Source organism: Suillus paluster, assembly GCF_016628075.1.
Source record: "Suillus paluster strain FC165 chromosome Unknown EDB91scaffold_29, whole genome shotgun sequence".
NCBI lineage: Eukaryota > Fungi > Basidiomycota > Agaricomycetes > Boletales > Suillaceae > Suillus > Suillus paluster.
The window spans coordinates 96161-123916 of record NW_024537589.1 but is presented as its reverse complement, the minus strand read 5'-3'; the positions used below and the strand labels follow the sequence as shown (position 1 = coordinate 123916).

General features: G+C 49.7%; 11 protein-coding genes across 11 annotated transcripts; 6 read left to right on the top strand and 5 right to left on the bottom strand.

Moving 5' to 3' along the window:
* Window positions 1–426: 426 nt before the first annotated feature.
* EDB91DRAFT_1248883 (uncharacterized protein) lies at window positions 427–2131 on the top strand (the record flags this gene model as incomplete). Its single annotated transcript, XM_041322988.1, has 3 exons — window positions 427–1007; window positions 1074–1341; window positions 1397–2131. The coding sequence occupies 3 exons, from the start codon at window positions 427–429 to the stop codon at window positions 2129–2131; spliced, it is 1584 nt and encodes a 527-aa protein (XP_041176689.1).
* A 490-nt stretch (window positions 2132–2621) lies between these two features.
* On the bottom strand, window positions 2622–4022 carry EDB91DRAFT_1135950 (uncharacterized protein; the record flags this gene model as incomplete). The annotated part of the gene is made up of 4 exons (XM_041318821.1): window positions 2622–2912; window positions 2962–3108; window positions 3173–3416; window positions 3751–4022. The coding sequence occupies 3 exons, from the start codon at window positions 4017–4019 to the stop codon at window positions 3043–3045; spliced, it is 579 nt and encodes a 192-aa protein (XP_041176688.1). The 3' UTR covers window positions 2622–2912; window positions 2962–3042.
* A 469-nt stretch (window positions 4023–4491) lies between these two features.
* Window positions 4492–6604, bottom strand: EDB91DRAFT_1054061 (carbohydrate esterase family 9 protein; the record flags this gene model as incomplete). The annotated part of the gene is made up of 10 exons (XM_041313799.1): window positions 4492–4621; window positions 4672–4767; window positions 4818–4935; window positions 4986–5031; window positions 5085–5583; window positions 5634–5983; window positions 6039–6057; window positions 6113–6244; window positions 6349–6413; window positions 6479–6604. The coding sequence occupies 10 exons, from the start codon at window positions 6602–6604 to the stop codon at window positions 4492–4494; spliced, it is 1581 nt and encodes a 526-aa protein (XP_041176687.1).
* Window positions 6605–7688: 1084 nt separating this feature from the next.
* On the top strand, window positions 7689–8915 carry EDB91DRAFT_1054175 (uncharacterized protein; the record flags this gene model as incomplete). The annotated part of the gene is made up of 1 exon (XM_041313811.1): window positions 7689–8915. The coding sequence occupies one exon, from the start codon at window positions 7689–7691 to the stop codon at window positions 8913–8915; it is 1227 nt and encodes a 408-aa protein (XP_041176686.1).
* A 1911-nt stretch (window positions 8916–10826) lies between these two features.
* Window positions 10827–12002, top strand: EDB91DRAFT_1248879 (uncharacterized protein; the record flags this gene model as incomplete). Its single annotated transcript, XM_041322987.1, has 5 exons — window positions 10827–10857; window positions 10911–11054; window positions 11105–11208; window positions 11272–11410; window positions 11479–12002. The coding sequence occupies 5 exons, from the start codon at window positions 10827–10829 to the stop codon at window positions 12000–12002; spliced, it is 942 nt and encodes a 313-aa protein (XP_041176685.1).
* A 578-nt stretch (window positions 12003–12580) lies between these two features.
* Window positions 12581–15283, top strand: EDB91DRAFT_1054178 (uncharacterized protein; the record flags this gene model as incomplete). The annotated part of the gene is made up of 5 exons (XM_041313813.1): window positions 12581–12806; window positions 12866–13972; window positions 14028–14375; window positions 14428–14858; window positions 14915–15283. 5 exons carry the CDS (start codon window positions 12581–12583, stop codon window positions 15281–15283), a joined length of 2481 nt encoding a protein of 826 aa, XP_041176684.1.
* An 892-nt stretch (window positions 15284–16175) lies between these two features.
* On the top strand, window positions 16176–18882 carry EDB91DRAFT_391883 (peptidase S8/S53 domain-containing protein). Its single transcript, XM_041327096.1, has 9 exons — window positions 16176–16833; window positions 16884–17177; window positions 17226–17333; window positions 17385–17513; window positions 17564–17881; window positions 17930–18189; window positions 18239–18274; window positions 18325–18468; window positions 18525–18882. Exons 1-9 carry the CDS (start codon window positions 16371–16373, stop codon window positions 18687–18689), a joined length of 1917 nt encoding a protein of 638 aa, XP_041176683.1. The 5' UTR covers window positions 16176–16370; the 3' UTR covers window positions 18690–18882.
* Window positions 18883–19372: 490 nt separating this feature from the next.
* Window positions 19373–21100, bottom strand: EDB91DRAFT_391757 (uncharacterized protein). Its single transcript, XM_041327094.1, has 6 exons — window positions 20746–21100; window positions 20513–20686; window positions 20410–20462; window positions 20259–20340; window positions 20121–20206; window positions 19373–20066 (listed from the first exon to the last, which is right to left on the bottom strand). Exons 1-6 carry the CDS (start codon window positions 20900–20902, stop codon window positions 19425–19427), a joined length of 1194 nt encoding a protein of 397 aa, XP_041176682.1. The 5' UTR covers window positions 20903–21100; the 3' UTR covers window positions 19373–19424.
* A 666-nt stretch (window positions 21101–21766) lies between these two features.
* EDB91DRAFT_391786 (uncharacterized protein) lies at window positions 21767–23509 on the bottom strand. The gene is made up of 6 exons (XM_041327095.1): window positions 23244–23509; window positions 23014–23187; window positions 22911–22963; window positions 22768–22849; window positions 22630–22715; window positions 21767–22579 (listed from the first exon to the last, which is right to left on the bottom strand). The coding sequence occupies exons 1-6, from the start codon at window positions 23416–23418 to the stop codon at window positions 21938–21940; spliced, it is 1212 nt and encodes a 403-aa protein (XP_041176681.1). The 5' UTR covers window positions 23419–23509; the 3' UTR covers window positions 21767–21937.
* Window positions 23510–23579: 70 nt separating this feature from the next.
* On the bottom strand, window positions 23580–24508 carry EDB91DRAFT_1135875 (peroxiredoxin). The gene is made up of 2 exons (XM_041318820.1): window positions 24240–24508; window positions 23580–24181 (listed from the first exon to the last, which is right to left on the bottom strand). Exons 1-2 carry the CDS (start codon window positions 24492–24494, stop codon window positions 23864–23866), a joined length of 573 nt encoding a protein of 190 aa, XP_041176680.1. The 5' UTR covers window positions 24495–24508; the 3' UTR covers window positions 23580–23863.
* Window positions 24509–24569: 61 nt separating this feature from the next.
* On the top strand, window positions 24570–27497 carry EDB91DRAFT_1135874 (peptidase S8/S53 domain-containing protein). Its single transcript, XM_041318819.1, has 11 exons — window positions 24570–24717; window positions 24788–25522; window positions 25579–25866; window positions 25916–26023; window positions 26076–26204; window positions 26254–26370; window positions 26426–26626; window positions 26675–26940; window positions 26993–27028; window positions 27084–27227; window positions 27280–27497. Exons 2-11 carry the CDS (start codon window positions 25057–25059, stop codon window positions 27442–27444), a joined length of 1920 nt encoding a protein of 639 aa, XP_041176679.1. The 5' UTR covers window positions 24570–24717; window positions 24788–25056; the 3' UTR covers window positions 27445–27497.
* The last annotated feature ends 259 nt before the right edge of the window (window positions 27498–27756 follow it).

The following is a 27756-nucleotide window of genomic DNA, read 5'->3' as shown; positions in this document are numbered from 1 at the left end:
ATTTCAGACATTTTAGGCCCGACTGTCGGACGGAGGCAATGTATGTGGTCTATAATCTTGAGCCCCCGTCTTCATCCGCGAACCGAGACTTGCCGACTTCAGGATTGTCCTGTGCCGCTTGCAAGAGTCAAGAGCGGCGGCGATAGTCGCTTGGGTGGGTGCAGAAATGGACTTGGCTACTAGATCTCAGTCCTGAATTCAAATCAACGCAAGTGCATGTGAGAACCGACATTTTCAAATCAGATGAGTACTTGATTGGAGTTGATTGGTCGGGTAATTGAAATGTCCTGACGATCGTACTTGCCTATGAAGGCGATACATATAAATCCGGGCGCACTTCATGCGTACAAAAAGTTGGCCCAGTTTCCGTTGCATCGTGTCCTCCATAGCACTACATCATTTGGTTCACCTAGCCCCCTCCATCTCATGCCCCGCCATTCAACATCTTCGCATATGTCCCAAATAACTGATGGCGACGTAACTTTGATCACCCCCATCTCGCCATCAAACGCACCTTGGGACCAGTGCCCCCCATCATACTCTGGAAGTGCAATGAACAATATAGGGTGGAGTTACTACCCTTTGCCACCTTCTCCGCCTATATCTATCGGCTCAAATACGAGCGATTCTCCGGGACCCTCATCCAAGATATTTGGTACGCGCACAAGTCCTGACTCTGTGCGTGAGAAGGAGCAACAATTGTGTTTACCGACGCACCAAGTATTTGACTTCCCTGAGCCTTCACCATCTATCTCTCCACCACCCTCAAAGCCCTCTCAACCATCCATTTCCATTGACACTGAAGTACCCGCAGAAGGGCTATCTTCCCTCCCTATCGCGGGCCCATCGAAGAGACCGCGAACTGGTGGAGAACGTATCACCACGAAAGACTTTGTACCGCCTGATGTATCGGGGCTGAGCAAACGCGAAGCACGTCTGGTTAAGAACCGTGCTGCTGCTTTCCTCAGTCGGCAGCGCAAGCGGGAGGAATTCGAGGCTATGGAGATGTAAGTGCTCAAATAAATTCTTAGATGTGTCACAGGATGCTAAATGATACCCGCTTGCCGATATAGTCGCGTCAAAGAGCTGGAAGAAGATAATGCGCGACTCCAAGCTGCTTCCAAAAGGGGACACGATGGGTTGCTCTCAGAAATAGAACAGTTGCGCGCTCGCCTTTCTGCATCTGAAAAAAGGGGGCGCGAACTGAAGGCCGAGCTTTCACGAAGGAGTGATGTTCATGTGAAGACAGAGAATTACGACCATTGTTTGACTCCGGTCTCACCGTCTGCCTCGCTGCCGACACCCTCCCACCAGAGGTCTGGAGCAAGTCTCGGCCTGATGGTAGGCAAGCTAGCTTTTGGAAATCAGAATTATAAGACCAATGACCCTATAGCAGGTTCTCCTGTGCACACTTCCGTCCCTGCTTTCCTTGTCTCCTAGATCACTTCCCACCACATACTTCATTCCCCCGTCGGATCCCTCGGTTCTACAGCCCTCTTGCAACTTCGACTACAGCTCCATCATCCCAAGCGAAATTGAGTGGGCACCACATCCTGACGGGGGAGCGATGATGAACCTTGGTTTCGGCGATCTTGCAAAGCTTTCTTCGAGCACTGGTTCTTCATCCCCTCACAAACTCGAGATCCATTCCGAAGCGATCAGAGCTCTTGGGGGATTCGAAATTTCCTTCGACGCCAGTCCGGTCAACACTGGAAAAATCCAGGTTCGAATCCACCCTTCCCAATCACATAATATCAACTCCAACCAGGATGCACAACGTGCACGCCCATCTTCAGTGCCCATGTGGTTCGAGTCAGCCCCAAATAACTATGGCTCTGGCTTCTCAGCTGCCTTATCATTCACTTCCTCGTCGGCACCGGCATCTTCTTTCGTACCGTTAACAAGTGATTTTGACTTGGATCCTTTCCTGAGTGGAGTCCACGACTCGGGAATGCCGTATGGCAGCTGCGGACCGGCGTTCGGCCAGCATCCATCGGATGCCACATTTGAACACATACCAGGGTTTATGAGTGGCACTCGCAACGATTTCTCTAAACACCGTGGGCGAGTGACCATGAGAAACATGTCAGCTATCGGGATGGAAGGAGAGTGGGAGGTTCCAACTTGCTGAAAGTCACCAGTACAGCTGGCCAATCGCGTTACGTTCGATAATCATTACTTACTACATTATGCACGCCTTGAAACAGGGATTACCGCATTGGAATTTATATCAGTAGCCACTTGTACTCGCTTGGGCTGGCCTCGAAGCAGTTGCTCACATTATTCGTTCAAAAGTATACTGGATAATTTTGGAGTCGGCTTGGCAAATATTGAATATTGAGGAATAAGTCACTCGTCGATTCATTGAAGGTTTGCTCAAGGTGGCAAAGCCCGCTACCTCCGGCTTCCATTCCTTTTACAGACATTCCGCAGATCATCTTGCATCGCGGCACGAACACGTGAAACCCTTGCGCATATGCCCAGGGTCACTACATGGCGAGGAAGCTATATGTCTGGGGGTTCGCCCACTGGCAAGCAGGACGAAAGTTAGCTACCTTTGACGATTACCTTCGCGGTTCCGACGCTCATTAATGCTGACGTACTGACACAAAATGTCAAATATCGATTTCATTTACTCAGTTCACTAGTTTATCTTCCCATGTTTAACGCCGTGAGACGACCTCTACCACAAGATCCCACCGCCTCGTTATCTAAAGGTAGTGGGTGTGCAATTTTGATTGTTCTCTCCGTTCCCAATGTTGACTGAGTAGCGCGTTCATCTGCGCTTTCCGAGCCAATAGTATCAGCCTGAGCTTCTCCACTCTCCCTGTCCTTCCCATGTTCATCTTTCTCCGGGCCGAGCCCGTCGTTCGGGTATAAATTGTTCTGCTCTATATAATTGATAACAGCCGCTGTGAGGAGATAATGTACTGAGGAACCCCAACGAAAGAATAGCCGAACCTTCGTCGAGGAAACGTCGTTCTGGACAAGCTGGGGGATAGGGTATATGTTGTTCCGCCAGCGCACTAGGCTGTTAATCGCTTAATCGATGGCGGACCCCATGCGTTCAATGACAAACGAGCCCAGGCGTCCAAGTATATCATCGAGCTAGGAGTCAGTACATTAGCCTGCAGTACACGCTACTATGTTTGAAACGCAAGTAGATACCCACATCATCATGAGACCAAACGCCTGACTCATACATGGCGCTCATCAAGTCTGAACCAGCAAGAAGTATGATCCGAACGTTGCGATGTTCACCATCCCGAGTGGATACACCGCCAAGAACCGTATTGATCTCATAATCAAAATGGTCAAGCACAACAGCCGTACGTTGATAATTCTGGAATGCCTCCCAGGAATCGACCATTAACCACGATGACTCCTGCTCTGTAGCGAGCGTGCACATTTTGACCCTGTTGTATGGATGATATCAGTATCGCATCTAGTAGGAGATAGATGCGGCTTGAAGATAAGTAGCTTTGCCTCCCAAGATCTCGGAACACCGGACGGCGGACACACATCATAATGCATATATCAAGGTGTCTTCCGTCTAAGAACTAAAGACACGTACACTTAGTGCCCCGAGCTTTATGAAAGAAACGCACATGATTGGCCCGGTGCGACGACTTGATCTAGAGACCATCGAGGTCGCTCCCTCTAGGAAAAAATGCAATCCTTCTCGGATAGACCACATATGTCACGGTGGTGCCGCGATTCACAGGGACGAAACAACCGAGCCGCACTAACCGATGTGCACTAACTAGTCCCGGTTGCTGGTATTCGTCACTGAGATATCCACCGATAATCTCAAAATCAGTGTTCTGCCGAATGAAATCGTCCGCAATTTCGAACATTCGAAGGTGGTGGTATGTTATAGGATTGAAGGAGCCACATACTACCAGGGTGATCGGTTGCTTGGTGGAGGTATGTAGAGTTCTACGGAGGCGACAGGGGGTAAAAGTATATTTTGGAGGCGCGAAGGTAGGCGTCTTGTGAACAGATATTTGGGCGGCCATAGGTGCTGCTTTAAAGGTCCCTTTCTTGGACGTTGTACTTTAACTTTCCAGTGAATTCGGACTGGCACAATCTCCACAATACTTATTGAACACGGGCAACTTCTAAAAACACATTCCCTGCGGACATTTCTGCTATGGGACATACCATGAAGACTGCGATGAGATACGATCCTGTCGGAAGCGTGATTGCAGTGGCAACACGCCGTCGCAGAGCTGTGTGAGAAACGTGTGCATTCCAGCAGTATGGCCATGTGAGTTTGCTTGCGAGTTCAAGGTATCCTAGACGCTTATTGACCCGAGCCATAGTTTGAGTCCCAATATCTGGCAAAAAAGTACAGCATAATCATAAGGCATGATACAATGGCATAACCCATTATCCGGGCTTAGCAGGGTAACTCAAGTGTGCCCCGAGCCTAAGGTTTGACGGGAACCATGGCAGCACCTTAGACAACCACCGGAAATGATAATGAGACTACTTCCTCGCCCACACAATCTTGCCCTTCACCCAGGTGCTTAATACATTACCTTGGTGGTCAAGTACCACCAAGTCTGCATCTGCTCCTTCGCGCAGTGTACCCTTCTTGCTCTCAATGTTCAGGCACCTAGATAACGGGATTAAGCAAAGGCCCACAGGTTCAATTTTTGTGCGTACTTAGCAGGGTTGTAAGTCGCACATCTGATGGCTTCACCGATGGAACAACCCGTGTAGCGCACGAAGTTCCGTACACATTTGTCGAGGGTGACCACGCTGACGTTCAGTCATTAGATATGCAAAGATGGTAAGTAACGTAAACAAACCTTCCAGCAAGGGTGGTGGTACCCTCCACGTAAAGCTTATCGCCTTCCTTGTAAAATCGGCGGCCATCGCGCCAGTCGTGAACACCATCCTTGAGGTGCGGATCGAGAATCTTCATCGCTGTGGGGGAATCAGTAGAGTAAAGTAACTCCATAAACAAGGGCATATACCATCGGTAATCAGGATACACCCGTCAGGGTGAGCACTGTACGCCAGCTGCCGAAAATATCAAACACAATCACAGTTGTACATCGACAGTGAAAACGCACTCTCACGGAGTTGGGATGAGAATGAATCCCATCCACGATAATCTCGTAGAATGGTCGATCGAATGGTATAGTCGTCACATTGTTCTTCGGCTCATTTTTACTCGATTGCTTACTCTCGGGTATGGCGGTGATAGCGGCAGAGCCAGGGCTCGCGATGGAGTTGTCTGTGGGAAGGCGAGACTTCTTGTGAGCCTGTTCCGCAAGGAGCATGGGTGTCTGAGGGGGTGTCTTGATCTCATCAAATGCTTCTGATATGTGACCAATCAAAGGCTCTTGGGTGCTGGGAAGTGACGGCATCGAGGCCTTGAGGGCATTGATAATGGCGGAAGGGAATGGCAAGAAAGTTGAAGAAGACGAAGGAGATAGATAAGGAGAAGCGCCAAGTAAACCAATGATAGATGGATCGCGATGGTGAAGTTGTGGCATTGCGTTGAAGAGATGCGTGATGCACCTCGCACCATTCCGTACTGCTGCAGTTGCAATATCCGTCGTAGCCATACTACCCTCGTTAGGCACAACTTAGCATCTTCATTTTCAACAAGAGCATACCTGTGTCCAATGTTGAAACAGATTCCGCGCTTGCTGGCTTCATTGATGGCCTCCATAACGCCCTCGACCTCGGGCGCAGCTGTGATCATGCGCACACCCACAGTGTTGTGATCGCTGTCGCCTGACATGAGCCAGTCTTCCGCTTCCGCCAGGTTCTCTGGACTGTAAATCGACTCAAAAGTTTCAAACCCTTCTGAGGCAGGGATGATTAACGCAGGTGAATGTGCACCCCGCTTGGACATCTGAAGGAATGGCCCCTCGGCATGCCACCCGAGAAGGTGTGCAGCGTTTGGGGGCGACCATGGACGAAGCAGGTTGAGAAGCTTGGGGTAAAAAGATTTGTCTTGCGTCTGTTATAATGCACATATATTATGCGGATGAAACACACAAGGACCGGAAGCTTACGATGATCGTGGGGACCAAGCTGAGAACAGAAAATAAGGGGCTAAGAAGGGGTGGATGGTAGATGTAATACGCACGCAGTTACACCCGTCTCAACAATTCTCTCTGCGACCAACTTTAAACCATCTCGATAAGCTTGATCGTCGCCTTCGTAAACAGAGAAGTCGAAACCAAACCCTCCATTGATCTGAATGTCAATGAAGCCTGGACTGTTCAAAATAATTTGGTCGTCAGCAGGAGAAAATACGTAACAAGGATCGGTTAAACAAATTGCATTGACAAAGCGGGAAGTCATGTTAACCAGGACACCCACCTCAAGATATTTCCCCCCAGATCAATGATTGTATTTGGACGCTCCCTGCGTAGGAAAAAGGTTCGCTAGACACAATATATCGTTGAACCTGACCAAGACAAACTTCTGTAGTCTATGCAAGGTGACCCACCTGCGCATCTAGTATGACGCCGCGCCGTTCGTCAATCCACAAATCCTTTTCAATTAAACCCCCATCTTCTTGCGGGAGCAGGCAATTTGTGAAGCAGACAAGGCCATTTGATGTCGTCGCCGCCATAGCAGATGACTGTAGTTGTGCAAGAGGCTGGCACAGTACCGGGTCCGCATGGTACTAAAGTACTGAGAGCTACTTACATTACTGCTACTGGACGGATATGATCCCCGACGGTCTACGCCATGCCATGTGGACTGCCCCGTCTAGCGCGCAAGTAGAAACACGTTTTGAACTCGTAAGCTCTATTTTAGTTCTAAGCGTGGCAACCTCAGACTGAAGAGAATGTTGTGATAGGTCACTATTTTTACAAGGAATGAAACCTTGGATTATCTGGCAGCGCTCAGGCCCGGTTAGTGATACGCTCAATAAACTATCTTATGCAACCAGTACAAGATAGTTTATCGAATCGACAGCAGATGACCCGCGGAGATATCGGCGCACCGACCAATATGCTCGAATGCTCTACACAATGCCCAACTGTGACTTGAAAAGCTATCGCACTTCGCACGCCTCACACAGGTATGATTTCATATCTGCCGTGCTCATGGGAATAAATCCCTTTCGTGGGCATCGATCGCCAGATCGATGGCGAGTCCAATGGGTGCGTGGAGTAGGTTCCAAATCATACCGGATATCAGCGTGTAAGCGCTACTTATCACTCTTGCATACTCCCAATAGTTGGAAGCGTTATAGTGGCGGCCAACGGCACCCAGGAATGCAGGGCACAGAACGACGTCGCAGCCCTGCGCCCGCCAGTGAAACTCGACGGAACACGGTGTATTTGTCATGAAGCTATGCGTTCCAATGACTCAAGCGCCACTAACGGGATGGCCCGCATCCGACTCGGCCTGCTAAATCCAGATGCGCGTTGTCATTCTGCTTTACTGTGAATTGCCGTATGGAATATCTTGAGCGCCCCCTCCATGGCGAGCGGGATACGAATTCGGAATGACATGAGGCTTGTAGAGTAAGTGACTCAATCAGTTTCTCTACTCCTTGCCCACCAGCCGCCTCGACTGGTAGGAACCCGCGATTTCCTTAGTTCCGTCACTGTAGAGACGCGACACTTGATCCATTTTATAGAGAGCAGTTCCACGATAAGCTCACCGGGATGTCGACATTGTTTGACAGCACAAAAAATTATTCAATGACGACTCTGGAAACACTCCCAGACGAACTGCTCTTAGAGATCATCTCCAAGGTCGTTCTCTCCTCCACGAGGCCTGACCGCAAACTAGAGCAATCTCCTGTCGCAGGCGTCACCAACACGAGTCGGAGGAGACTCAGGAGAGCAGAGGAGATACCAAGCGGCATCCACGCCGTGGCTCTTACCTCATGTCACCTCCATAACCTCGCGAACACTGTGCTTTATCGCACTGTAGTTCTCAATAGAGAGAAGGATATCTTCTTGTTTCGAAGAACTGTCAGGGACGCTCGAGAAGCGAGTAGGTCCGGAAGAACGGGAGACGTAGCCATCACTTTGGCCTTCCTGCAAAATGCTGTGAAGCGCTTTGCAATTACATATGCCCCGGTGTGCATCGATCTCGCATCTGTGTTCACGTTGCGAAATTCAAACACAAAAGTGTTAAACAGCGACATTGCCGATATTATCACTGCATGCTCTGGAGCACGCACAATAGCCATCCCTTCTCAGTGGGCACCCGTCCTGCGTGACGTTAGGAAAACTCCAGGGGGATCAGAAGGAGGGGAGGCGCCGAATAATACCACTGAGCTTCTCCTCGGCTCCTATGTCGATTTCGCCAAAACGTGTTGCACAATCCCTCCAATTGCTCAATGGCGAGCCTCGGCACCTTCCACACCCATCCGTTCTCTCTCCGCGACACCAAGCACCACGCGTCCTTCAACCGCAGATCCCATCATGCGACACGAGACCACCAGTACTTCGAATGATCCATCCTCGGCTACGATTTTCCACCGCATTACCCACCTTTGCATCGCGGAACCAGCTTATGCATGGTATTCGCCGCTTGCACTTCTAAAAGTCTTCCCTTCATTGACGCATATCGCACTCCCCCGTCGTGCACACGCAAACATCGAAAATGACGAACTCTTCATAGAAGACGTAAAGGCGATTTTGCAGGAGCCAAGGATGGAGGTGATCGTCATCACCATTTTCCCACAGATACTAGTCGGGGCAGACAAAGAACAGGCTGCTGATCATGATGCAAGCCGGTCGTTGGATATCAAGGACAGCACCATTTGGCTCGCTGCGGAAGAGCTGAGAAAGGAGGATGGGCGTCTGTTCATTGTTAATGGACACATGGGTAGTTGGAGAAAAGATTGGCAGGGTCCAGCGGTGGTGGCGAATCCTCAAGGCCCTGGAAATTGGTGGAGGAAAGTTATGAGTGCATAGACGCTGTCAGTGTCAGCTTGCGAGACTGGGTGTAGAGTCTTCGTTTGGTACGAAACATAGAGTATAGCATGTAATACATAGACAGGTCTGGGAACTCGACAATTCAACAGCGATGCCAATAGAAAACCTAGCATAGCACTCCCCGAGATAAGCGGCCCATTGAAGAACCCGACACGCGCGAGGACAACACACGGCGCGAGCGTGCGAGTCAAAAAATCGCGATATTGCGCCCGAGCTGATAAGACAAGAGGCAGCCCACAAAGACACTGATAGGATGATCTTCATGGCCTCCTTCCGCGACTCTCATCTCGCTTTCTTTGTGAAGGGGGTAGGGAGAGGCGTGGTTGGTGGCCTGGGTTGGGGCTGCCATCACTGTGCGGCCAGTGATCAAAGTTGTTATAATGTATATTCCAAACAGATCCTCAGTAACATCGTTCGTTTAACTCTGCCATCGATAGCGAAAATTTTCAAAAATACACTCAACTCGGACAGAAGTATTGTTGTTCAACGTTGACATGCATTCCGATAATAAAATGCAGCACTCGAGAACGATAAACGATATATCAGATGCGTAGAGCCACCGACTGAGCGAGGTGGGAAATGCTACGCAGAGCAGACTCGTCACAGAATCGACGCTGTGTCGGCAGGAGACGGGGACGTCCATGACAAGACGGTGTTTGTCTTCTTGATCGAATTATTTGAGCGACCTCGAGATGGATGTTACTAGGTACTTTAATACCCTTGCATCGCAGCCCGTACATGAGTTGACAAACCAGCAACATGTACAAGTACAAGTCGCGGCAACTTGCAAGAGCCGTTCAGTAGGCGCCTGGACCCTGTAGGCTGTGCGCCACAACGCCCCACCCATTGTCACTAATATATCAAATCCTTCTATGAATCCCGATTGGCGTAAGTTTCTGGATTTGAACGTCGTTCCTTCAGGTCCCTTACAAACCGGCTGTGACTCGCTGCAGTACGAAGTTAGGAGCCTCAAGGCAGACTACTCTTTCCTCTAGAACACTACTACTACTAGTAATGCCGTGACCAGGGGCGGCCCAACTATCCCTTCAAGTTGTCACTATCGTCTTTCTCCACCTGGCCCTTTCGATCTTTCCTGCAATCAGCGTGCGCCGGCCTGACTGCCAAGTGCGCCAGACGGCGTACTAAGCAGTGTTAGAATGTAGGTGAGCGCTGCGTGTCAGACTGTCAGTACGTGAAGGATGATCTGAATCAGCGTATTCCGCGGCCCGTTAATCCACCGTGACTGACTCGGACATGCCATCGCGGGCTACTTACTATCTTTGGTCACATAAGTATATGGCTGCAGGCCCATCTTCAAGCTTCTCCAAGACATCGCGGCATCGGGATCATATCCATGTAGCTCCATCGTAATTTCCAAGAATTGACACAGCCTGGACGTCAGCGGCATAATACACATTGCGGTACTTCCGGTTCCCCGGACACGTAATTTTGCCTGCCAAGGGTAAAGCGTTTGGATCAATGCCAGTTCCGCTTTCAGACTACACATGTACTGAAGGGTTTCCCTCTTCCTCTGACTGCGCAAGATGACAAACAATTAGTGCTATGTAGCGAACTACGGGTCAATATCAAAATGCCCAACCGTTCGGAGAAGGACAGCGACCCTTCAATTACATCACCATTAATCTAACAACAACGGAGCCGTCTTCAAATGAAGTAACCGTTTGTCACCACGAGCAGGAACGCTGAGCAACCGACATTTGGCGCCTCGGAATCGGATCAAACGCGACCTACATGGTATAGCTTACTCCAAGGGTTGTTGGCATTTTGACGTTTTAAACGCATGATCCAGGACAGCAAGTTGCATATCCTTCCTGCGGCTATCCTCAACCCAATATCCTTTGAGTCCTCACGACTGCGCAGAGCACTATTATGACCTCACGACGAGCCCATACGGCTGAAGGTGAAGTTTTATTAACTTTACCTGAATTGAGGTACTCAAACGTCCCCAAATAGAATCAGTCCGAGTGAGTAGCATTCAGCCACCGATTCGTTCCCGCACAGAGACGCCCAGCGTGCTCAGGCGACTGGGGCTCAGCGGACACCCAGAGGAAGACGATGGCGATGTTGCAATTGCAGACGTCTTTCCTTCTAGAAAACGTATGTTACAGTGCCTCGAATCGAAGAGCTCTCCCTGACTTTCCGTGCAGGAACGCAGAAGGAGCAAGACGAGGAAGATGAAAAGGCTCGTAAGCGAGCAATGAAGAACCTCGTGAACTCGTGGCAGGAGCGACTGCAGCTCATCAGTGTCATTGTAAAGTTCTGGTTAACCTTGTGGGCTGTATTCATCTGATGAACGACGACCTCTTTGTTACAGACGACATTCTTTGCATCCATAGAAGCAGGGATGTTAGTACCAGTGAATACTGATCCGAACGGAGAGAACGCTTTGCCGAGTCTCCTCAAAGCTGCGAATGCAGGATTTTTGGGTGCCTTGATCATGCACGTTTACGCGGGTAAGTCGGATGGGGTATCATCACCTGGGTCCAGTCGATGACTCGTGCACAACACGTGTATTACACAGCTATCCTATCATTCCTGGCAGCCTTCCTTTTGATCCGATATAAACTGAAAGAAGCCTCAAGTGAAGAATTATTCGCAGAAGGCAAAGCTAAGGGATTCAGAATTTCGGCATCTCCATTGACCGGCACATTCCATGTCAAAGACATCGAGAGAGATGCCCAAGAGCTTGACACCCAGAGATCTGACCCAGAGGATTCACCACAGACAAAGAACACCAAGGACACCCAATACAACTCCCCAATGCTGAGGCGGATGGGATCAGAGCCTGCAGAGCCTCCTATCTTTGCCAGGGACCCACATCTGGAGCAGGTCGGGTTTTGGAGTCCCACTATTTCATCGCATATGCTGAGCCGCGTGCACACGCTATGTATTCTCCTCGCTGGGATTGGGTTCCTGCTTGCAATCATGGGTATTATGACGTACGCGTGGGCATTGCAACCGAAGGAGGTCAGCATTTTTGCGACTGTGTGCCTCGGGTTCGCTGTCCTTACGATGGGGGTGCTTTTGCTCCCTGATCCCTATTGATGGCAACTCATTGCTCTCCATTTCATGACATTCTTCCATTGCACCTCCATACTATAAGTAGTTTCCCCTTAGTAGACGAATGAAGACAGTCGTTCCTTCTCTACTACTTACAATAATCCACATCCACATTTATAATCAGTCTCCTTGCATACTTACATAATTGTCGAGTATCTCGCAATAAGCTTTCTATAAATCGTTCGGCAACCAGATATGCAACCAGTGACTAGTGACATTTTGATCAATATTGCCGCATCTTGATAACCTGTGACTCGGCCGACGCGGATCATCCAATCCCAGAACATCGTGTGTCTCAGAGTTATTTCTATCCCCTACTTATGTATCATACAGACGCAGTCAAAGTTTTCAAAGCCGCTTCCGTAGTACACGCTCACGATTGACTAGTCCGACGAGACCAAGTACTCCCACAAGTTTACTTGTGCGATTCCACAGTTCTTGCAGATCACTGATTGCGTGTTGCCTCGTACATCCCCATCAACTCATCGAATCTGCATCGTGGACATATCCTTGCCATCCCAGGAATCAGCCCATCAGGCAGTACGAGTTGGTCATTTGATAAAATGGTTCAGAATCGGACCTGGCAGGAGAAAAACACTCTCTGCATCAGGTTAACTGAATCTGTCGTGTTCCTGCGCGCCTCCGATCCGACTGGCCGGGACCACGTCCAAGACAATGCAGCACCTGCAATGGTTCGCGGGCTGCTCACCCTGAACATCGTGAAGCCTACTCGCATCTCCAGCATCGAGATTGAACTGCAGGGGAAAGCCACCACTTCGTCGTTTGAAGGTGCGTGTACCTTGATTTCATAGAATAGAAGCGTAACTCACTCATTTGTATGCAAATAGGGGTTGGTGCGCGCCGCATAGAGGTGACAGAACAACAAAAGGTGTTTTCTGCATCTACTGTCTTATTTCAAGCACCATCGTCACCATCTGCCCGACGTACTGCTTCAGTTGGCCCTGGACTCCCAGGCCGTGACCATGATGAAGTTCATTACCCCGCAGAGCACAGTTTAGTCCCACCTGGACCACATCCCAATGACTTTCCAGCATTCCACACCAGGAGCGCTAGCGTGGATCCACGTCAATTTTCTTCCACAAGCAGTGGGCGTTGTTTCAGTGACAACAATGTTCTTCAGCGCGAGACTTATGCTCCTCCCCACCAAGACACTGTTCACCTCCCTCCTACTCCTCCTTATAGCCCACCCCTGGACCCCTCCTCGTTTACTGTAGACCATCGTCCCTCGCCTACACACTCGCACTCGGGCTCGATTTCTCAATCTTCTGGTCACCCCAAACCAGAAGACAGTCCAGCCCAGACGCTGGAAGACCTTCGACAAGCGCTCAGGAATAACATAGAGGCAAGCCAACCGAGTAAGTCAATTACTTACTGCTTTTTATTTCTTATGTCTATACGCCTTACACTAGGTTCCCATGGCCCATTTTACACGCCCACTGCTGGTTCTTCTGCGTCAAGCATACACTCGTTCCGCGAGATTTCCCTCTCCCGCCGACCGAGTATTGAAGACATCTCTGAAAACGAGCAGTTGCCTGGCCAGACATCCCGGTTCAGCTCCCGCACACGCACGTCTCCTGCAGAGTCGCAAAGTTCAACCGTCGTTTCCAATGTCGCAGCAACACCCGAGGATATCTATCGTGGGAGAAAGCATGCCCGTTTTTCGCTTTCTGCTGTTGCGAATGCGATCGATACGATGGTGGAGCGTGTGAGGTCGCGTTCCCCACGTGCTGAATCCCAGAGGAGAAGCAAGAGTGGAAACCGTGATGGCGAACGAGGTAGGACGCTAGACAGAGGAAAGGGGAAGTTGCCGGAGCTGTCGTCGCATGAAAATGAGAAGCACAAGCATTACACAGCGTTAGGAAAAGTGGGAGAACTCTTAGGGCTGGAGGAAGAGCATAAAGATGTGGGGGAGGGTTGGAAGGAATTCAAGAAAGGTGGATTTTGACATATACCGCTTTGTGTGTTGACGGTGCTTATTCTCGCTCCCAGGAACATATACCTATCCCATCTCATTTACCATACCAAACAACTCCCCTCCCACCATCGAATGTGACCACGGATCCATGATTTGGAGGCTGAAAGCTGAAGCGCACCGACCTGGTGCATTCACATCAAAGCTGACTGCCCAACGCGAAGTTCCTGTGGTCGCAGCACCTGGAGAAGATGATACCGAGGACTCGGAAAACATCATCATCGAGCGCCAGTGGGAATCGCAGCTGCAGTATCTGATAGCAATATCGGGACGCAGATTCCACACTGGCGGCACCATACCCATTGATCTCACGATCATGCCTTTCACGAAAGCCAAGGTGCATCGAATATCTGTCTACATCGATGGTGAGTAACTGTGTACGCTTTTACCTGTTATCAAACCTGAAGTATTGTGCAGAACGGATTGAGTACCACACACAAATGAAGCGGGCCGTACGCTCACAACCTACACGTCGAATACAGTTGCTTTCACTCCAGAACGAGGTTGACGACGAGAGCCAGCCGTTACTACCTCTCATATCCGACGACCCAGAGGCATTCAGGAAGTCACCTTTGCACCGACTCCTGAACGCTGGCGACGACGAGAACGAGATGGCCATGATTGTCATGGGACCAGGACCATGGTCATTCCACCACGAACTGCAGCTTCCGGAACACTGCTCCCTCATTCATTTCTCCAATCGGAACAAAAAGAGCAACATCACCATCAATCACACACTCAAGATTGTCCTTCGCGTAGAACGTGGCGACGACGAGTCGGTTGACCCGAAGACGAAGAAACACAAGCTATTTGACATCCTGATCCAAACGCCTGTACACATCTTATCTGTAAGTTTTTTGTATATTCCATTCCAACGCACCCTTTGACTAAGTTGTGCTTCCAGTGCCACTGTGCCCCAGCGTGGGCGTCTCTACCCAGGTACTACGAGGCGCTAGAACGCGACTTCGTCAGCAAACGCGTATCCTGCCCATGCGACCTCAGACCCGCGCGCAGCACGCACTGCGGTCCCGACGCCAGTGAGCTGTACACGTCATTGAACCGCGTGGTCTCGATCGACTCCGCCGCGTCATCTGCAGAGAACCTTTCGCCGGCGAGGCACAGTGGACCACACGCGCAGACGCTTGTGGGGCGAAGCGCACAGTATGAACGGCTGGTGTCGGGAATGGAGAGCGAGGCCGGGGAGGCACCGCCGGCGTATGAGAGTATTGGTGGTGTGATACCCGTTTTTCGGTCTCATTTTTATCATGCTTGAGCTTGAGGGGTCGATAGGGTTGTTAATGACATTATTGATATTTATGATACGGTATTGGGTTGTGCAATCGTTATAGTTGGTCTCTTCAAAGAGTGTGTAAGGGTTTATGAGGGGTGCTGGCAATCTTGGCGGAGGCCATTACTAGAAATCTACGTAAGTAAGTACTTAAGTACTTGGAACCTTCTCGCTTCATTAGTGGATGCCATCCAACTCTTGCCTTCCCAAGTGAAAGCCTCTAACCGAGCCACCGTTGTTTCAAGTCGTTGCATTGGCTACGCGACACGCACGAACGCTCGCCCAAACGGAAAAGGACTGAATTCAAGTTGCCACGGCACTGCGATAATCGCTGTCACAGTCGTGAGTCCAGGAACACAGGCTATCATGCAGCACTCAGGCTCTTTCTCATCCTACGGACTACAGATCCGGGGGAAACAGACATCCTATTCGGCCGCATGCATGTAAAGTCGAGGTTCAGGTTCGCTTACCATTTTGCTCACATGACCCTCTCCTCGTGCTACAGACATGGTCCGACGAACACTATTATTATTATTGTCCTTGCCTTGGGCATGCGCGGGTTGCCATGAGCATCAGCTATTAGTTAAACTCACATGTCTGACGCGACTGTGTTCAGGATCAGCTTCTGGTAGGCCTGCTCAAGCTTATCAGGCGGCCGCTTGGGTACATTCGAACACATGATGGCGGGCGACGTCCCACTCACCACTCAGAATAGGAAGTATCATGCTTTACCCCTTGTTCTTCATCATCATGTGAAGGTACATCAATGGGCTGGTAATTGATTTCGCAGACACATTTTCACAGAAAAGGGCTGTAAAATGATCCACTTAGAACTCATCCAGCATTAGGTCGTCGGGGTATCGTGATCAATCAACGCATCTGTGAGAACAGGGCTGATAGATATATTCTTAGGCATAATGATACATATAGATCCTTCGATGAGTAGCGACCTGCACGCATGGTCGTCTTGTTATCTCTATCTGGAATTCTGCGGGTTTCGAGCGACTTTTCCCCCGACAATGCTATAAATCGGTGACAGATTTTCTCGGTGAGTGCGCTCGAGATCATCAGCATGCGCCTACTTCCATCCTTTGTGGTTCTTGCCCTCGGGCTGTTGGCTTCTGCCGACTCGTTCCTTTCGCCTTACCGCGTTCATGAGAGACGTGGGCACATCCCCACTGGATGGTCATACAGCCGAAAGCACGACAGTGCCGCTGTCATCCCTCTGCGGTTCGCTCTGAAGCAGAGTAACATTGACGACATTGGTGACTACCTCATGGAAGTCTCTCATCCAGAGTCTGCCGGATATGGCAAACATTGGACCGCCGGGGAAGTTTTCAAAAAGTTTTCGCCTAGCGTTGAAACCATCGGGGCCGTCCGTGCCTGGCTCGAAGAGAACGGGTTTGACTCCTCCCGTGCCAAGCTTACTCGTAACAGAGGTTGGATCGAAGTCCAAGCCACTGTAGAGGAAGCTGAGCGTCTCTTGCAGACTGAGTACCATGTGTACGGTCACGAAACCGGTCACGAGCATGTTGGTGAGTAGTACCTTCAATCTAATTGTTCGTGAACATGACCTATTATGTAGCGTGTGATTCATACCACTTGCCTGAGCATGTCCAGTCTCATGTCGACTTTGTGACCCCTACTGTACATTTTGACGCCAAGATCTTCAAGCGTTCCGGCTCCGGTTCGTCCGAAGGGATCGGGCGCTCTGTCGGTCAACCAGGAAGTGGTTCCTCCCCAAAGACCACCGGAGAGATCCAGAGTCTCCTGAATCAACTGGAAACGTGTGATCAACAAATCACCCCGATTTGCTTGAGGGCTTTGTATGGGTTGGTTTACGAGCCGCTGGCAGCCAGCAAGAATAGTTATGGAATCGGTAAGTTATACAACATGTCATTTTTCGCATGATGTTGACTCGCCACAGTGGAGTATACCCCGCAGGCCTACCTGCAAAGTGACCTCGATATGTTTGCCAGCAATTTCTCTGATGGCCTTGTCGGAGTGGCACCTTACATGGTGTCAATAGACGGAGGTATGTTAAAATCATGGCTCTTTGGATTTCTGATAGTTATTTCGTCGCCAGGCTATGCACAAACCGAATACACTGGCTTTGAATACAACGGTGAATCTGATCTCGATCTCGAGTACGGGATGAACCTCGTCACCGCTAAGCAGCAAGTCACCTTATATCAGGCTGGAGATATGGTAGAGGGTAAGTCCTTTCATGGAGCACTGGGACATCCTTACTGAAAATGTGTGAAGGTGCCTCTTTCAACAACTTCCTTGACGCAATCGATGGCACGTACTGCACCTATGATGGCGGAGACGACCCAACTCAAGACTCCATTTACCCTGACCCATATGGCGGAGGCTATGAGGGCCCTGAAGATTGCGGCACCGCAAAGCCTACCAATGTTATCTCGACCTCCTATTCGTACAACGAAGCTGATCTGACACCCTTCTACACTGCCCGCCAATGCTCGGAGTATGCTAAACTTGGCTTGATGGGCGTTACTGTCCTCTACAGCTCTGGTGACTATGGAGTTGCTGGAAATGGTGGATACTGCCTGACAGCTAACGGTAAGTGTTCCTAGCATCATTGTAGCAAGATGCTAATATCATTCATAGGGACTTATTCCTTGAACGGCACGATCTTCAACCCCAGTTTCCCGGGAACTTGCCCCTACATCACATCTGTTGGTGCCACTCAGGTCAACCCTAATTCGACTGTCTATGAGCCAGAAGGGGCCTGTGAACAAGTCATCTACTCTGGAGGTGGTTTCAGCAACTACTTCGCGATGCCTGATTACCAGAAGTCAGCGGTCGAGTACTATTTGACGAATTACTACCCTCAGTATCCTCCTGATATCTGGAACGCCTCAGGAACAGTATGTGCCGCTCAAGTAGTAGATGATACCATCTAATTTCCTTTCGCAGTCCCGTGGCTTCCCTGACATTTCTGCCAATGGAGCTGTAAGACTTTGTCGTTGAGGATTCAGCAAGTGCTCACACCATATTTACAGAACTACGTTGTTGCTATTGATGGCGGATTCTATTTGGTTTATGGAACGTCTTGCTCTTCCCCAGTCAGTGGAGCCATCTTGACGATGGTCAACGATGCTCGCCTGGCAGTTGGAAAGAGTCCGATAGGATTTATCAACCCAACTGTGAGTGCCTGCCTTAGATCATTGTTGCCTTTTTCTCACTAGCTGTTGTAATGAAGATCTACTCGGCTGACTTTGCTGGTGTTTTCAACGACATCACCATGGGCGGAAATCAAGGATGTGGCACCGCTGGATACACTGCTGTTCCTGGTTGGGACCCAGTGACTGGACTGGGGACTCCCAATTTCCCGAAGCTTCTTGCGAAGTGGTTATTGCTCCCTTAGACTTTGAAAAGGTGACTACAAACGGATTTAAACATGGAAGTAGAAGATCTGAGGTGGCATGATGCTCGACCTTTGGAAATAAAGCCACTACCCCAACGCTACTTGTGTATTTTAAACAGTATTTGAATGTACTAAAGGGACAGGTGACCATCGCATATAGATGAGGTTGGCGGGAAATCAAACGCAATCACAGTGTTTTGAACTACACACTTATCGAAGACGCAAAAGTTACTACATTCGAGGTACTCTGCACACCCAAGCCCCAATTACGCTGTTGCAAAGCCAGGGGCAGCAGCGAAGCTACTGATAAGTATTTTTTATTTATTTAAAAAATCGAATGAGTCCAGGAGCTAGTACTAGCCATTCAGTTATAAAACTTGCAGAAACTCGATCCCCAGTTCCCAAAGCTGCAGGTCGAGACGGTATATCCTCGCGGTCTGCGTATATGACTCTGCTGACTGCAATCTCCAACATTCTTAGAGACAAGTTGAACGATATTAAGGACGTACGTTCGCTGCCTTCCAGGCGGTCCTGCACATCCCCCCCCTATGTTGTGCAACGATACAATGGGGAAGGGGCGGCCCGAAGGGCTCGCAACTTGTTTAGTGCAATCCACAGGAGTGTGATCGAGGTCCTATTGAGGAAAGTCTTAGGCTATGCTCAATATCCGACTCGGCTTCGAGGCAACAGGCTCTGTTAGACTAGTTTCAAACCTCACGAATATCTACATAGTAGTTACCGGAGAGATCTCGCTTCTTCCATTCCTTTCCTGATGTTATCAAGGACTTTGAGATTTGCCGTTCGTTGCTCCTCTATCGGCCCATCCAGCGCGTCTTCCCACCACCTCTCGCCTTCAGGCACTTCGCGCCAGCCTCCTTTCAGGAACTCGATAAATTTAGGCATGCTGCCTGATGGAGCCACGCGCAGTGCTTGTGCCTTCTTCCAGTGAGTGGGCGGATTCGTCGGCGAAAACAACGCGGAAGAAGCACTGCTAGGGGGCTTCGAGAAACCTTCACATGCAAGGATGACGCTAGGAGGCACTGTGATGCGGCCATGCTTAAAGCAAACGTATGAAACCGCTACACAATGGAGTACGGCATTGTCAGGTTTGGTCGTTTGTGACTGTGCGGCAGCCAGGTCTTTTATTGCCTCTGCTGCCTTTCCTGGCCGAAGGTTAGAGTCCTCCTCACTCTCATCACTGAGAGTCGGAGGGGTGACCAAATCCTCTGCAGGTGTGCGTAACATTCGAGAAAAATTATTCGATGTCGTCGGTGTTTTCGATGATCCCAGATGCTGGCCTAATTCAGACATAGTACAACGGTCCATACGTCCACGTCTGTTCTTTGGGAAAGAGACAAAGCGAGCGGTAATGAACAACTTCAATATCAATCATCGTTAGACGCTTTTCATTTAGAACCCTCTGGAGCTCACCCATTTGTGGTCCCATGCCCGGATGGAGAGTCTAATCTCATATCTCGCAAGGAATGGTATTTCTTGAATGAAATGAAAGTGAGTAGCTAGATGAGGAATGACTCTTATCGAAAACTGCGTGGAATGAGGTTCACGCACAGCCTACAGCTACCAACCCACCACTCCTTGTGAATGCAGGGAAGGCTTTCAGAATCAAATTCAGGCCGGCTCCATCTTGGGCCTGAACAAAGAGTGAAAGGAGGGTTTTATTACAGCGTTATTTGGATAACCAAGTACATCGGGTCCCTACCTTCGCGTAACTGGAGTTGCTGAGGTGTCCATTGAAATCGATGTCGTCCAAAGCTAAAGCCAAGTGAGCCTATGCTTCATTAGAAAGTTAGAATGAAACGTACTCGCCCAGCCATGTTGAACGACTACGAGCTCGAAGGGGCTTGCGCCAATTGGACATAAAGCCTCGTTCCAATCGTTAAGGATCTTTGCCTTCACCTTTTTTGGCTTGAATATGATGCGGAGCCGAAGGAGGTAGTACTGGAGACTGAGTCGCAGAACTGGCAGGAACAGACGAACTGAATACCGCAGGCTTGCCTTTGAGGCGCGTCACGGCCAAAAAAGGATGCGTACTCACTGTGCCAGGCGAGCGGTAGAGACCGAAAATTGACCAGTAGCAAGACCAAGAGCGTATACTTGGTGACTGACAGCACCAATTGTCTGCGCAATAACACGACTGGTGTCGGCATCTTGGCCAGCAGATGCAAACTGTCGTAAGAGTACCGGCCAGACATCGTATCCCGAGTTGTGTAAGTAACTAGGAATATATGTTGAACAGCTTGGGTTGGGCTTTTGTGGTAGTACTAGAAAGACATAGCGGGCTTGCATCTTGCATACGTAGTCTCATATAGGTAGACCAGATACGATAGTCGGAATTTGCATATGAATCATTGATAAGTAGTTTCATTGGAATTGCTGGGACGCCATGGGAAGAGCTACAGGCATGTGGACACAAAGAGAAGACTGCATGACGTCACCGAGCCAGCATTGTAGATTAATGTGGGTTTTGACACGCTGCAAGTGGCAACGCTGGCGCCGTGCACGAGTATTGACTGGCGCTGATCATAGATCCAGATCTGGGGCGTGAGGGACTACCCGGTAAGCGGTGCGAGTCACCAGGTGTTGCCGTCATGGTGAAAGCGACCACCGACGTTCCCCAAGTTGTAAGTGACTGTCAAGCTGAGAGCAGTAACTTTGAACTGGCGATTGTAGAGGAACCCCTTGGGAAGGGCCCCGTAGTGCGTTTCGCCACACTCGCTAAATCTGCTGCACCGGTACCGCGGGAAGAAGTTTTGCGGGTTGGAGACTTCTTTACGAGCATTCTCGAAGACCCAACACGAGCCTACGCAACTTGTCTGATCAAAGAGCTTGCTGTTGCGAAAGAAAGTATTACGACGGGCAGGCTGTTGAGTTATGCGCAGCTTTGAAGTAGCCTGATCTTCACTTCAAAGTCATCCACCTCAAAGTGAAACGGCGCTCGTCAATTCAAGCCCCGAGATGGCCGAACCGTTGCAATAGGTACATGGCAAGGCGTCAGCCGCAGCAAATATAGTTAGGGCACTCTCGGCCGTCTAGGCCTGAGGGAACTCTTGCACAGTTCGTGCTCAGACACCCATATGTTCTGCGACGCCATCTCGTACTTGTAGTCTTGGACTGGTGATAAAGTGGGAGAGGGTGGATTCGCAACCTGGGTCGAGGTGAGATATAAGATACGCGGCTGTAGTGAATGTCGAACTAGCTTTCAACGGTAGGATAAATCCTCTAGGTAATTACCTGATGGATCTCGCTCCTTCCATCCCTTTCCTGATGTTATCAAGGACTTTGAGATTTGCCGTTCGTTGCTCCTCTATCGGCCCATCCAGCGCGTCTTCCCACCACCTCTCACCTTCAGGCACATCGCGCCAGCCTCCTTTGAGGAACTTAGCAAATGCAGGCATACTGCCTGATGGAGCGACACGTAATGCTTGTGCCTTCTCCCAGTGAGCGGGCGGGTTCTGCGGCGAGAATGGCACAGAGGCAATGCTGGGGGGCTTCGAGAAACCTTCGCATGCAAGAATGACACCAGGAGGCACTGTGATGCGGCCATGCTTAAAGCAAATGTATGAAATCGCCACACAGTGAAGTACGGCACCGTCGGGCTCGGTCATCCGCGACTGCACAGCAGCTAGTGCTTCCATTGCCTCTGCCGTCTTTTCTGCTTGAAGGTTGGAGTCCGCCTCATTGGCATCATCGGGGATTGCAGGAGTGGCCAAGTCCTCCGCAGGTGTACTCAGTAAAATCCGGGGAAAGTCAGTTGATGTCGTTGGTGTCTTTGACGGTGTGACACCATGGTTATTAGTCTCTGGTTGCTGGCTTGATGAGTCCGCCTGTTTGCTCCCCCGGAAGGAGACGTAGCGAGCAATAATGAACATCTTGCCAATCATTGTTAGACGGTTCCTATATATAAGCGCCGAGAGCTCACCCATTTATGGTCCCATGCCCCAATGGAGAGACGTATCTCGTATTTTGCAAGGAACGGTATTTCTCGAACGAAATGAAAGTGAGTAGCTAGACGTAGAATGAATATTTGTTGAGACATTGTGGAGTGAAGTTCACGCACAACCCAGAGCCATCCACCCGCCACTCCTTGCGAATGCAGGGAATGCTTTCAGAACCAGTTTCAAACGGGCTGCATCAAGAGCCTGAGCAAAAAGTCTTTTCATTACTGCGTTATTTGGATGGCTGAGCGTACCGAGTCCTTACCTTCGCATAACTGGAGTTGCTAAGATGTCCATTGTAATCGGCGTCGTCCACAGCTAAAGCCAAGTGAGTTGATACCTCAGGAGACAGTTAGACTGAGACGTACTCGTCCAGCCATGTTGAACGGTCACGAGTTTAAAGGGGTTTGCACCAATTGGACATAAAGTCTCGCCCCAGTCCGCAAGGATCTTCGCCCGTACCTTTTTAGGCTTGAAAATGATGCGAAGGCGTAGGAGGTAGTACTGGAGACGGAGTCGCAAAACTGGCAGGAATACGCGAACTGAATACAGTCATTACGTTTGGTATATATCACAGCTGCAAGGAATATTTACTCACTGTGCCAGGCAAACGGTAGAGACCGAAAATTGACCAGTAGTAAGACCAGGAAGACATATTTGGTGGCCGACAACAATAACGATTGTCTGCGCGATAACTTCTGTAAGTCAACGACCAATATTTGTGGTATCCGGGCCAGAAGGCGCCAATTGTCCCGAGAATACTGGTCGGACATTGTGTCCCAAGTTAAATGTTGAAAGGTAAACGTATTGAAATAGAATTTGGATAAGTTTTCTTGCCGATGGGAATAACTAGAACACTAGAAAGAATTGGCCCAACTTCGGGCTTGCGTCTTGCATATGATACTTTTCACTAAGGACGGATGGGCGTGAATAGAAACCACGTGCAAAGTGCAAAACTAAAATGTGTTCTTAAGTTTCGGCAGCTTCGGCGGCCCGAACCGCATGCCCGACCACAGCGTTGGGGAGAAGGTTTTTCCGCGCAAGTACATGAACCGGCGCGCGATAAAACTGGAGTGCGAGGTCTGTGAGTTGACAATACCTTTGTAGGACAGCATTTCTGTGAACTTTGAAATCACGCAAAATCAACCGACAGCAGATCAGTCATAAAACTTCCGTAATTATGACTGGGGAAGTGGTATAACGGATAGTACTTCAGGCTCAAAGGTTAAAGAGCTTCTGTGCGTCTTGTGCAGCCTGATTCGAAGGAAACACTGGGTACTGCAACCCCACCACCCTCCCCTTGTCAAAAAGAAGAGTTATGCGCTTCAACAACGTCTCCCCTTGCACTTCAAAAGTAGGTAAACGCAAGGCGCGAGTCAACTCAAGCCCCTCGTCACTCAAGATCGGATATGGAAGACTCAAACGGGTTGCAACCTCTAGTTGGTACGCAGTACCCTGAGTGCTCAGTGCAAAAATTGCAGGGCGAGGTGTCAGCTGCAGTAAAGATTCGATTGAATCTTTGATACTGCACAATTCCTACGAGCGTCAAAGAATATGAGATCTTGCCGATGAAACGCATGGTGAGGCCCCTTACTGGCGTGCATCCCCTAGCACCGGGAATATCGTCCCAGCCATTCGGATTGGGCACTCCCGGTTGCCCTGTGCGAGGGTATATGAATAAGAGAACTGGTCTTTCTAAAGATTCCGTGTAGATATTGACAGGGGAACCGGAGGTGGCTGGGAGATTTATATGAGCAATCTCTGCGGGATCACATTGTGCTGTAAGATGATCTGCAGCTCCATCGTCTACAGGCACCGGTAAATTGTCTGGAAGAGTGTTCCAGTCCATGACAATGTTTGAAGATGAGTTAGAGATGAGTCATCCAGTTGCCTCCGGGAGTGTTTGTGTGGCTGTGTCGATGCAGCATCTCCCGCAACCAGAATCCAAATCTTTGTCACAGCTTGTGTCCGGATCTACTTCTGGGAACCTTTCCTTTTGCTATCTGTGCAAGCTACCTTATGCATCCTTCCCAGGCAACTTATAAGTGATTCGAAGATAATCCGGTTGAAAGGTACTTGCTGAAAGCTGGTACTACTTGACTCGTCAACAATTATGGCAATTTGTCTTCGTCCATGAAACAGGTCGATCTATAGGGATCTAGCTAACTCGAAGCAAACAGGGACATGTCTGGTGCCTCTCTTCGACTGTGAACGGAAACATTTCATCCATGCGTGTCTCGGGGAAACAGCTCGCAGTGTGGGAGTACTCGAGAGAGAGTCTCATCGAGATACTCTGCCTCGCATGCTTACAGTCTAATCCTGGCACACAACCATGCTGCCTCTGTTCTCGAGGAAGTTATAAAAGATATGGCCAGTGATCAATTTTGGTTGTCAGCTTCAGCCCGTCCGACATGCGCTGCTCATTCACTGCACTCGTCGCCCTCAGCCTCGCGCTAGTCTCCCTAGCGGTGCCTACTCCCAGCCCATACAATGCGCATGAGAAACGTAGCGCCATTCCTACTGGGTGGTCTCTCACCCGAAGGCACGGGAACGCGGCAACCCTGCCTCTGCGCATTGCTTTGAAGCAGAGTAACATCGAGTCCATCGGTGAATATCTTTACGACATCTCTCACCCAGAATCATCCAACTACGGCAAGCACTGGACTGCAGGGGAGATCTCCCGAAAGTTCTCACCCTCAGATGAAAGTGTTTCCACCGTCAGAGACTGGCTTATTGAGAATGGGTTGGCGAGCGAGCGCATCCGCGTGAGCCCCACCAAGGGTTGGATTAACGTTGATGTTTCGGTTGAGGAAGCGGAACGGCTTATGAACACCGAATATCATGTTTACACCCATGTTTCCGGACAGGAACACGTCGGTCAGTGTCTTCGTGAAGGATTCCAAATATTGTGGTACTCACGTGCCTCTTTTTAGGTTGCGAAGCATACCATCTCCCTGAGCACATCAGCACTCATGTCGACTTTGTCTTGCCCTCCGTTCACTTTGACACCAAAATTAAGCGTCGATCTGGCGGTGAACTGGAACCTGCCCGCGCGGTTGGCCAGCCTGGTGTAGGAATTACCCCGAAGACCGCTGGCACCATCTCACAGTTAGTGACTGAGCTCGAGCAGTGTGACGAGTACATCACTCCTATCTGCTTGAGGGCTCTGTATGGTCTTGCGTACGAGCCTGTGGCCACTGACAAGAACAGCTACGGCATCGGTATGGTTTATATTCCTTTGGGCGCCTCGTGAGCTAATTCATCCCCCAGTGGAATACACTCCTCAGGCGTACTTGCAATCCGACCTGCAAATGTTCGCCATGAACTTTTCTACTGATCTCATCGGAAAGGAGCCATACATGGTATCCATTGACGGAGGTGATTATCTCGAGCATCCTTCCTTAGCCAAAATCATGAAGACATGTTGTAGGGTATGCACAGACCGAGTACCAAGGTTTCGAATACAACGGCGAGTCAGACCTCGATCTCCAATATGGAATGACTTTGGTCACTGGCAAACAACCAGTCACTCTTTACCAGACTGGTGATATGGTCGAAGGTAGGACGAAAACACACTGCATGCATGTAGCTAACCTTATCACTGACAGGGGCTTCTTTCAACAACTTCCTCGACGCCATCGACGGGTCCTACTGCACGTTCGAGGGCGGCGATGATTACACTCAGGATGCAGAATATCCTGACCCATACGGGGGAGGGTATGAGGGTAAGTGCGCGACTTTGCTGGATCCCAAATGCAATAAACTTGAATGATGTGACAGGTCCCGAGGACTGTGGTACTGTTACACCCGCCTACGTTATCTCAACATCATACGGGTACAACGAGGCTGATCTCACACCGTTCTACACTGAGCGTCAGTGTGCAGAATATGCGAAGCTTGGCCTGATGGGTGTTACTGTCCTGTACAGCTCTGGAGACTATGGTGTGGCTGGTAACGGCGGCTATTGCTTGAACCCCGATGGTATGCCTTGAGTTGAATTTTCATTCGTGGCTTCTCACACGACAACAGGCACTCAAAGCGCAGACGGTATGATCTTCAACCCCAGTTTCCCTGGTGCTTGCCCCTACGTTACATCTGTTGGCGCCACTATGGTCAAGCCAAACGCAACTGTTCTGGAGGCTCAGCCTGAAATGGCTTGCATGGAAGTTATTTACTCTGGTGGAGGTTTCAGTAACTACTTCGCGATGCCCTCATACCAGAAGACCGCCGTCGATTACTATCTGGAGAACTATCCCCCCAACTACCCTGCAACTATCTGGAACTCAACTGGCATGGTGAGTGTCAGAGTCAATGTGATGTGTACAATCGACTCAAGCCAGTTATCAGTCGCGTGCTTTCCCTGACATTTCTGCCAATGGAGCTGTGAGTGTCTGTCCCAAATCGCATGGGTGCAACAGGGTATAACTTTTTTTGTCAGAACTACGTTGTCGCTGTCGACGGTCAATTCGAGCTTGTGTACGGAACCTCCTGTTCTTCACCAGTCAGTGGCGCTATCTTCACAATGATCAACGATGCCCGTCTCGCCGTAGGGAAGGCCCCGATTGGTTTTATCAACCCTACGGTATGTTCCCGTCCTCTTTGTCCCTGTATCAGTTGATAATTTATGATGCTAGATCTACTCTGCTGATTTCGCGGGTGCATTCAATGATATCACCGAAGGGTCAAATCCGGGCTGTGGTACCGAAGGTTACAACGCAACCGCTGGGTGGGACCCAGTTACTGGTCTTGGTACTCCCAACTTCCCTATATTGCTCGAGAAGTGGCTGTCTCTTCCATAGAATACTGAGTAGCTATACTGATAGTGTAAATGAATCTGAGCTAAAAAAAAATATTCCTGAATATGCGCAAGGCGGGCAATAAGTATACCAAAATTACTACGTACACGGTCTTGGAAGACTAGTAAGTATCCCGAGAATTCGGCGAGTCAAATGAATCGCGCGATGATCAAGGAATGATCGCCATTTGATAACACTTCTATGTGCATTCTCTACTCACACTAAGTATGTCCAAACACTACCCGCTTTTAAGTTAGCGTCAGTGCGCACAATGGAAATGCTGAAGCGCAATGGAGCAGTTACGTAAGACCCCCG